The following is a 9,663-nucleotide window of genomic DNA, read 5'->3' as shown; positions in this document are numbered from 1 at the left end:
GTCCTTGCCTTTAGTGATCACTCTGGTCTTACTTCTTCAAACACAGATTGGCTTGTCCTTTTAGCAGCTCATGGTACTTTCGATATTCTTTTCCAACACCATAATTTAAATGCACGGATTCTTCTATGGTCTTCCATATTCAACGGCCAACGTTCACAAGCATATGACGCAATGGAGAATACCATGGCTTGGGTCAGGTGCACTTAGTCCTCAAAGTAACATCCTTGAGGTTCAGTCTCCTAAAGGGGCTCTTCTGCAGCAGATTGACCTGCCTCCGTGAGCACTGATTGTGGAGTCAATTGGTCCAGTGGTGAGGACTTGGGTTTCCTTACACTCAGTTGTCATCCACACTGAAGGCTGTGTTCTGCTCTTCTCCATATAAGCCAGCTTCTCTGACGATTTGCTCCGGAGACCAGTCCTATAAAATCGATGAAAACCTTTCATGAATTGAGGTTTAAATGATAGTTTTTTACAGTCTGAAGGACACCTCCCCCCTTTCTGTTTCCTCAGCTGCTGGTGGCTGTGTTTCTGGCCCCCCAGGACTGTGGACAGACAGCCACTGGGGAGAGGCCACGTTCCTGTGGGCCTGCGGCAGGTGCAGGAAGGAGACAGGACAACATTCTGGCAGGAACGTCCTCCCCAAGGCTTGGAGCTGGGGAGCACCCCTGCCCCCCCACACTCCCAGGGTCCAGCTGCCGCTCCCGCACTTGTAAGACTCCATAGGTTTAGACTCTAATGTGTGGATTTCAGACACTCAGGAGTCTGCAGTGAAAAACTCAAGACCGCGCCCCCACCCCGTCACCCTCTTCACAGCGAGTCTCTACAGAGGTCCCCAGGCCGGCAGGGGCAGCGCGGCGCCAACAGGTGGCAATACAGCCCGCGTCGCCCAGGTAAAATGAGAGCAGAATGTTGAGGGCAGGTGGAGCCCAGGAGCGCTGGTGGGCGGGGCCTATGAGCAGGCAAGGCGGGGCCCGGGGCTGGGGGGAGGGGCGGGTTACTGTGGGAGGGTCCCAACTGCGGGGGAGAGGCGCCCCCTCGTGGACAACACAGGGCAGAGGAGGAAGGCCAGGAGGGGCTGGTGTCTCACCCCTAATAGGCTGGTCCATGAAGCTGAGCATACTAGGCTCTCTGTGCTGTGATCACAGGAAGACACCCAGGTGGGTCACAGAGTGGAACCTGAAAGCCAGGTACCCCATGTGGAGGGTGACCTAAGGGTTGGGGCTTCAAGGACACACACACATACATGGGCATGGAGCCAAGAGGTGGCTGGCTGGCAGTAGCAGGGACAGACTCTAAGGCCAAGGCTGCAGGTTGGGTGCAGAGACCTGGGGCTAGGGAGTGGTGGGAGGCTGCAGGCCCTGCCTACCTGGTTCCTGCTATGGTGACAATGATGTCATGGCAGTGGTGGAAGTGATGGTGACATGAGAACAGTGGCGTGGTGATGACAGTGGCAGTGACGGTGGCAGTGGCTGTGGCAGTGATGAAGGCAAGATGGCCACTTGGGTCTCTGGCCCCAGCCCGGGCTGGTGTGGAGTTAGCCTTGGCAAACAAGGGGACTCTTGGGGAGCCTGGCACACAAGTGGAGTTGTGCCTGGATCAAAGGGCAGTGTTTGGTGGCAGAGCTGTGGGCCTCCCAGGGAACAGCTATCCCTGTCCCCAGCCTAGGCCCTGGGCACCAGCCCTGGCTCAGGACAGGGGCAGGGTGCCCTGGACACATGCATGGAGGACCCTGGCAGTCAGCAGACAGCAGGCAGCCTGTTGGTGGGCACGTCTCTTGAGGCTCCACAAGTTTGTAACAGACACAGTTCAACTTTTATTTATGGCACAGCTGCTAATTACACCATAAACATTTCTCATCAAGCAATTGCTGTTTACTTGTCTGCCAATGAGCTCATTATCCAGCTCCCTCACTCAGTGCTCGAGCTCCCCAAAGGCCTCCTGCCTCCAGGTGCCAGTGCCTCTCCCCTGAGGCCTCCCCCAAGACCCGCTTCTGCTGGCCCCTGCCCCTCTTGGGACACCCCTGACCAGCGCTGCCCACTCAGCCAGCAGAGTCTGCACACCCTGCTCTCTCAGCTGAAGACCCTCCCTCCAGCCCTGTCCGGCTACCCCCTCCCAGCATGACCGGAAATTCTGGAATGGTAGTCCATCTTGGACACATTTAACCCTGCCTTTGCTGAGCGAGCGAGTCCCTGTCCCTGACACTGCCCTAAGGCCCACTCCTGCTGGCAAAGGCTGGTCGGTACATGTGGCATTTGCTCACTTGTTTTTCAAAACAGCTCTGACTACCTGCATTCAGCGGCTCTCCCCTCTGCAGGCCAGCTCAGGAGCCCTTTATGGAGACTGAGGGAGATACCCTTCCTCTGGGTGAAACAACATCTGTGACCCCTGCCTTCCTTGGAGGGACAGCAGGCCCAGGGACCTGGGGTCAGGGAGTCAGTGCTCCCAGAAACACCCACTTTCAGCACATGTGTGTGCACACATCCGTGGCAGTGTGTGTGTGTGTGTGTGTGCGTGGGAAGGGCAATGATGCACCAGGGGCTTCTGAAGGTTTGCGGGGAAATGGAGTTAAAAGACAATGCGATGTTTCTACAAACATTTTAAAGCCTCCGCCTGTCTATACATATGCAAGCACATGCATGGACACATGTGCATGCATGTTCATGTGTGTCTATGGATGAGTGAGGGGCAGAGGTGAACGCCCCTACATACACAATGGGATTTCAGATGCTCCATTACTGTTTTGTTCCATTTTTTTCCATTAACTTTTGCAAGCCTCTCATATGCATACACAAATACATGTAGGAGAGTAATGAGCATGCATCTGCAATGCACACATGTGTCCATGCACATACACATGCAATCATGCTCACACATGTGTTCACATGTGTGTTAGTCTTGGTAGACTAGAGAAACAAATCCATGGACACTCATATGTGCATAAGAGAGAGTTTTATATAAAGGGTAATTGTACATTAAAAAAGCATCCCAACACAGTCCAGTCCAAGCCCATAAGTTCGATATTAGCCCATATGTCCCATACCGAGCTATGAAGTCCTCCTTAGACTCATGAAACACATGCAATGATGCTGAATGCAGTACAATCACAGGCCAGTGGGTAGAAAGTCTTTGGATCCAGTGGCGGTGTAAGCTTCTCAGTGCTGGCACGCGTTTTCACGTGGCTTCTCCAGCACCCAGGGCTGCATCAGGGTAAGTCCATGTGGCTTCTACTCAGGGATGTCTCACAGGGAGTCAGCCTTGTCAGTAGAGTGTCTCACAGGGAGTGGGTCAAGAGAGAGTGTGTCCCAGAATCCCAGAATTCCCAGAATCCTTAGGGGAAGGCCATGCCCGCACAGAGGCTTCACTGGTTATATCTTGATTGACAGGCCAGACTCCACCCCTTCACTAATAATCTTCTCAAATTGACACCAGATTATGTAACTGCCTCAACATGGATAGGTACATGTATGCCTACATGTGCACCTGTGTGTGTGGTGTTTGTGTGTGTGTGTGCATATGCACAGAGGGCTGGTGGGCATCGGTGAGGTGCTGTCAGCTCTGGCGCGGGAAGGGATCAGTGGGGCCTCAGCCAGACCTAAGGTACGAGTTGGGGTGCCAGCCCCCCCCCTAATTATGGGTTCAGTAAGCATAATTGTACGGTTGAGATATATAAATATTATATTAAAGTCATCGAGAGCATGAGAGATAGAAGAGACATTGCAATAATGGGATCAGACACATTTCATGGTCGCATTACTCACCTCAGCCCCGCTTGGTGGAGAGAGGGGGAAGGGAAGGAGGACAAGGGGAAAGGGAAACAGGGGAGGAGAGGGACCCAAGGAGAGAGAGGCTGGGAGGCTGGGGTGGGGGGTGAGTGGGTGGGGGGCGGTGGAGAGACCAGCAGTGAGAGCGGCCTCTATTGCTAACCCAGGCTTATATACCTTTGGGGGACGTGCAAGCCCACTAATTACAGTTAAAGACCTACATCACAGGAAGGGGATGCACTATGTTATACTAAGGTGACCATAGATTTTAACATTGGTAAAGGGGGACACCATTGAGCAGGGGGGCGGGTCTTGATTAAAAATTTGGTCTATATGGAGCAACAAAAATTTTCATAGAACACAAAAACAATATTGTAATATATTATTCTTTGGCATATTTCTCATTTGAGTGAATTTTTTTAGTAGATTGCTGTTGTTGTTTAAAAGGTCATGAAAATTTTCACAAGAATTTGTTAAATTATATTTCTTTAAAAATTTTTTTTGCCTTTCCGGCGCTGACGACCGCTTGGCGATCATGCCTCTCGCAAAGGATCTCCTTCACCCCTCTCCCGAAGAGGAGAAGAGAAAACACAAGAAGAAGCGCCTGGTGCAGAGCCCCAATTCCTACTTCATGGATGTCAAATGCCCAGGCTGCTATAAAATCACCACGGTCTTCAGCCATGCACAAACAGTAGTTTTGTGTGTTGGCTGCTCTACTGTTCTCTGTCAGCCTACAGGAGGAAAAGCAAGGCTCACAGAAGGATGCTCCTTCAGACGGAAGCAGCACTAAAAGGCCCGGAGTCGAGATGAGTGGGAAGCCATTCTAATAAACCCATTTTGGATACAAAAAAAAAATTTTTTTTAATGGCTTTCAAAGTCTCAACACTTAATTGTGATTTTTCTGATGCCCACACTTTATTTACCATAGAAAAAAAACGCATGCAGTCGCAGCATTAGTTCCTGGTAAGTACAGCGCGTATTCCACAATTTTTAGTGCATTATTGTATGGAACATGGTTTGTTTCAAAATGATGAAATATTTCTAACTATTTGTTCTCTATTGTGATTTTTGCTGATGCAAAACATTTAACCTTTTCCTTATCAACATATATATTTTTAATAATGAACCTCATTAAAAAGATCATTTTTGGAAATATTACTATATGGGAAATTTTGAGTAATATGATCGAATGATTTTTGCACATCATTCCAATTAAGTTCTTGTTTTAATGTAACCCAATGAAAATGTTCAATATCATTGTAATGTACCGTCCGTCCACTCCTCTAAATAATCTATGCAGTTACTATAGAACTTTTAAACATGATTCGTGATATCTGCACGATTTATCGCACCTTGTTCTTCTAGCTGGCTTATACTATTATGGATAGTTAATGGGAGAAAATTATTTTCTCACCGCTCTTGCCACTGAAATTTTAAATTATTAACTTCATTTGCTACTTTGATTACTGAAATTTTGTCACATTCAATAAGTTTTATAACATTTTGAAAAAGAGCTGCTTGATTGTGTATAAACTCTAGCCAAATTTTTGAAGATTCTTTTTCAAAAAACTCTTCTAAAATTCTAGGACATTTATTCTGTGATAAAAAGTAGGATTTCAAAGGATTGTGTATTTTCACATTTCTTTCGACAGCTGGCAAAAGAGCTAACCAGCGCGTTTTACTATATCCAAGTATTTTCTGATATTCGACTTCCGCAGTTCCACAAAATTCTTTAAGCATTTCAACACGCACAGTGTATATATAGAAATAAGAATATATTTTAATAACAATATTTTCCATATCTACGGGCAACAAATCAGCAGCTGTTTGAATGGTGTTATGTGTTATGTAGATTCCCTTCCCGTTCTCTCACCATTCCCTAGCTTGTCTTGCTTTCTTTCCAAAAATCGGGACTTTTTTTAAAACGCCTGGGGTCGCGGGACAAATTGTTAAAAAGCGGGACTGTCCCACCAAAAGTGGGACGTCTGGTCACCTTATGTTATACAGCAGCGAGAAGGTGTGGTCTAGGGACATACAAGCCATAGGAAGAGGAGGGATTGGGGTATACATGTGATAAGATGGGATGGCAGCTTAACTTTGACCTGTTCTCTGGATCTCCATAGGAACCATTATCAGTAGGGTGTGAACTCCACCTACAGGAACCAAATCAATGACTGCAGGTGTCCGTTGTCCTTAACAGCAGGGAGTGGGGCCCACTGCAGTCTGGCAACTGATCATCCTCAGGGAGGATGCCTGTGAGCATCTGACCTCCCCCTACACAGCCTCCCCCCCCCCCCCCCCCCCCCGTGAGGCTAAATGGTGGCACTGGTCACAGGTCTGCACAGCTGGCTGCGGCATCTGCATGGGTGGTGTGTGGGTGACAGCAAGGACCTAGGGACCTGCCTCTGTTGCCAGGAGCAGTCTAGGAGTGGCCTTGGGGTGTCAGAGGAAGTAAGGGGATGAGCAGTTGGGGCCCTTCTCTGCTCAAGACACCATCCCTGCCAGCCTATCCCTTAGGGCCCAGCCTTGGTGTGGCAGTTACACACTCTACTGTCCACTTGAAGAAGGGGTGGAGTCTAGTCTGTCAACCAAGTCACAGCTTGATGACCTCATTTGGAGGTGAGAGGGAAATCAATAGCTGACTGGAGGTCAGACACTCTTTCTCTGCTTTGTCTTCCTGCTGACAAGCCACATGGAGCTATGCTGATAGAGCCAGAGCCCTGGAGGAGCCACGTGGAGACCCACGCCTGTGCGGAGATGTTTCCACTGCCACTGGATCTACAAGACTTTCCACCCACTGACCTGTGATCTTCCTGCATTTGGCATCATTGCATGTGTTACATGAGTCTGAAGAGAAATTTATAGCTTGGAATCAGACATATGGGCTAATATTGGACTTATGGACTTGATCTGGACTGGGCTGGGATGTTTTCTCAATATACAATTGCTTTTTTATATAAAGTGCTTTCTTACATACATGAGTGTCTCTGAATTTGTTTCTCTAGTCAACCTGGACTAATACACTTGCTTTCTGATCTTCCAAGAGTGACTGAAAAACTTGAGCGGCTGGTATGGGGGCTCTCCCACACCCCTTCCACACAGTGAGGTTGACCGAGCACTTCCTGTGTGTAGAGCCTCTGAATGCCACCCCCCACACACGGGGGCAAGGTCCCAGAAGGTCAAACACTGGGTCTCAGGAGGGAAGGGAGAGATCCTCCCACACCTCAGCCCCATCACTGGGTCCAAGTTCTGCCCCGGCCTCCCCGGTGGTGTGTGGCCATACTGGATGGGCTAGGAAGAAAGTATGCTCCTTTTGGCTGGGGTCTAGTGCAGGGCCTGGGGACATGCAGGCAGGTATGGGTCTCCAGCTGAAGCAGTGGGGGGACGGGGAACCGCAAGACCTGTCCACATTACATGGAGCTGGGTTGGCATAGAAGGTGCTTGGCATGGACCGGGTGCACTGTGGAGTGAGCTGCTATCTGACTGGAGGTTTATGTTGGGGCCCGGTGCCATGTGGAGCGCACCCCGCTAAACCCTCCCAGTTCTGCATTTCCGAGACTGGGGCCCTGATCTGCTCCTATTCTCTCCTGTTCCTGGGCTCACCTGCCCAGGTTTCATTGGGGGTTTGGGCTGGTCCTCGGCCCTGAGCAGAGGAAGGGCTGGTGGCTACAGTTGGTTGGGGGAGGGACTGACTTCTGGGCCTAGCCAGCAGCTGCTCCTGGGGGGTGTCCAGCCCTGACAGTCCACCTCCAGCCCAGAGACCATTCAGAGACCTGGGACTGCCAATGGCCCCCTTTGTGCCCCAGTGGCTTCAGTGTGGCTCGTGAGCCCCAGAGCCCAGGTGTGCAGGCTCCCCTGCTTGCCAGACACCTGCCAAGCACCCCCAACCCCACCACCCCCTCCACCCCAGTGGCGAGAGCCTTGGCTTGGCCTGGGTCCCCAGGTAAGGAGGCCCGTATTCTGATGCTGGTGTGGACCTGGACAGGGACAGGGGTGGGGGCAGGGCTCTGGTGCTGGATTGGATGGTGGTGGGGGTGGGCTGGTCAATGCTGTGATGCTGGCGTGGATGGGGACCAGGGCAGGTGCAGGGCGGCTGGCTTTGCAGACAGAGTCCTTTGTGCAGGCCTCCTGCCCCCTATCTTCCGCTCTGCCCCTCCTCTCTCACCCAGCCTCTCAAAGAGGGCCTGTTCTCCGAGCCTCTGCCTGGCCCTGCAGCTCGGCCCCTTCAGATATCTGTGGGGGGCTGTGGTCTTTCCTTCCATCCGTCCTCCGACACACCACCCATCTGGCCTGCACTCAGCAGCCTCCTAGACACTCGACGATTCACTCCCTGATCTGAGCAGGGTTGCCAGACGGGAGCTGAGTCGGCAAAGCAAGCCTGGGGTAGCATCTGCTCACACGTCCTAGTTCTAGGGTTCCCAGTCTGAGGGGTACCCTGTGCCCTGGGGAGTGTGCCCTGACTGGGGCCCTCACCCAGAGGAGACCATTTCCACCTGTGCTTGTTATACAGACTCTCCTCCTGTACCACCCACTCCAAGGACTCTCACAGACACTGTGCCCCGAGGAGGGGCCATCAGCTGCTCATAGTCCAGCCAGATCCCCAAGAGGCACCTCATCCCCAAAGCAGTGGGAAGCTCCTCCCAAGCACCTGTCCTGAGCCTGTGCAGGTGTCAGAGGTGGGGGCACATGCACACATTCTCACACCCAACCCGGCACACTCAGACACATGCACACAGGAAGGAGCACACAGGCATACACATAGGGGGGCTGGCATGCACATTTGCACACACAGATGCACACCCAGACCTACATACCCACCCACAGTCACATGCAGACAGACATGCACACACCTGGTCACACAAACACAGGTGCACACACAGATGTGCATACCATATATGTACACACACATGCATGCACTTAGCCCCTCTTTGCAGCTCTGCTGCTATGCTTGCTGAGGGTGGGCCTGCTTGGTGGTGGTAGAGTCCCTTCCCCTGGGCTGGGGTCCAGTGCTTTCGGGGCAGAGCTGGTGGGACTGCCCGCCTCTTCCTGTCTGGAGACCACTGGCCTCGGTCTCCTCCAGGGCTCCCGAGTTTCACTCGCAGGTGCAGCCAGGTTCAACAGGCCAGCAGGGATTGTGCCACCAGATGGTGGGGCTGCCCTGCTGGTGGCCTGTGGTGGTGTCCTCACAGGGGCCGGTACCTATGAGAGGACCCTGGGGGTTGCAGTGTGACAGCTTTGTCCTGTTCTCCCCCACACAGACCTCAATAGAATCACATGCTGGCCTACAGGACCCCCCCCCCCCCCATGGAGCCTGTGGATCCCTGGTCTCAGCGGAGATGGGGCTTGGTGGGCTAGTGGAGAGTCCCCCTGCCCCAGTTCCCAGGCTCTACCCCAGCCCACTATGGTTCTGATTCACTGGTGAGAGGAGGGACTGAAGCCAGAAGATCCTAGGCTTGGGGGAGGGGTCAGAGACTGGAGACCCTCCTCCAAGACCCTGCTGCTCATTCCTTCAGGCACAGGTGCCACCTGGGCCCCTCTGGGCGCCCGCCCCACCTCCCTCCTTATGCTGTGGGATTTGTGTACAGGTGTGGGCTATTTCAGCTGACAGGGGGTGCCCCAGAGCACAGGTAGCTGGACTTCGCAGGCCTGCTGCCTCCTTAGGGCTCCTGTGCAGTGGGTGGGCAAGCTGAAGTCAGGGGTGTCTCTCTGGGCTCTGTGGGAGGAGCCCAGGCGGGGCATGTGCAGCCAGTGGATGGGCCACAGCCGCTGCTCTGCATGTTGGAGTGGGGGTCCTGGCAGTTTCAGGGAGCTTTTGGTTCAGCCTGCACCTTCATGAAGGTCCCCAGTGAAGACTTTGGGGCTCCCTCTGCACACTGGTCCTTGAGCCATGACGTCCAAGCCG

The 9,663-nt window shown here is 52.4% G+C and overlaps 1 protein-coding gene across 1 annotated transcript; it reads left to right on the top strand.

Moving 5' to 3' along the window:
- Positions 1-4,286: 4,286 nt before the first annotated feature.
- Positions 4,287-4,605, top strand: LOC142423365 (small ribosomal subunit protein eS27). Its single transcript, XM_075528623.1, has one exon. The coding sequence runs from the start codon at positions 4,297-4,299 to the stop codon at positions 4,549-4,551; it is 255 nt and encodes an 84-aa protein (XP_075384738.1). The 5' UTR covers positions 4,287-4,296; the 3' UTR covers positions 4,552-4,605.
- Positions 4,606-9,663: the final 5,058 nt, after the last annotated feature.

Source organism: Tenrec ecaudatus, chromosome 12 (assembly GCF_050624435.1).
Source record: "Tenrec ecaudatus isolate mTenEca1 chromosome 12, mTenEca1.hap1, whole genome shotgun sequence".
NCBI classification, from domain to species: Eukaryota; Metazoa; Chordata; class Mammalia; order Afrosoricida; family Tenrecidae; genus Tenrec; species Tenrec ecaudatus.
Note: the sequence above shows the minus strand (reverse complement) of the source record. Positions and strands in the feature narration are given on the sequence as shown.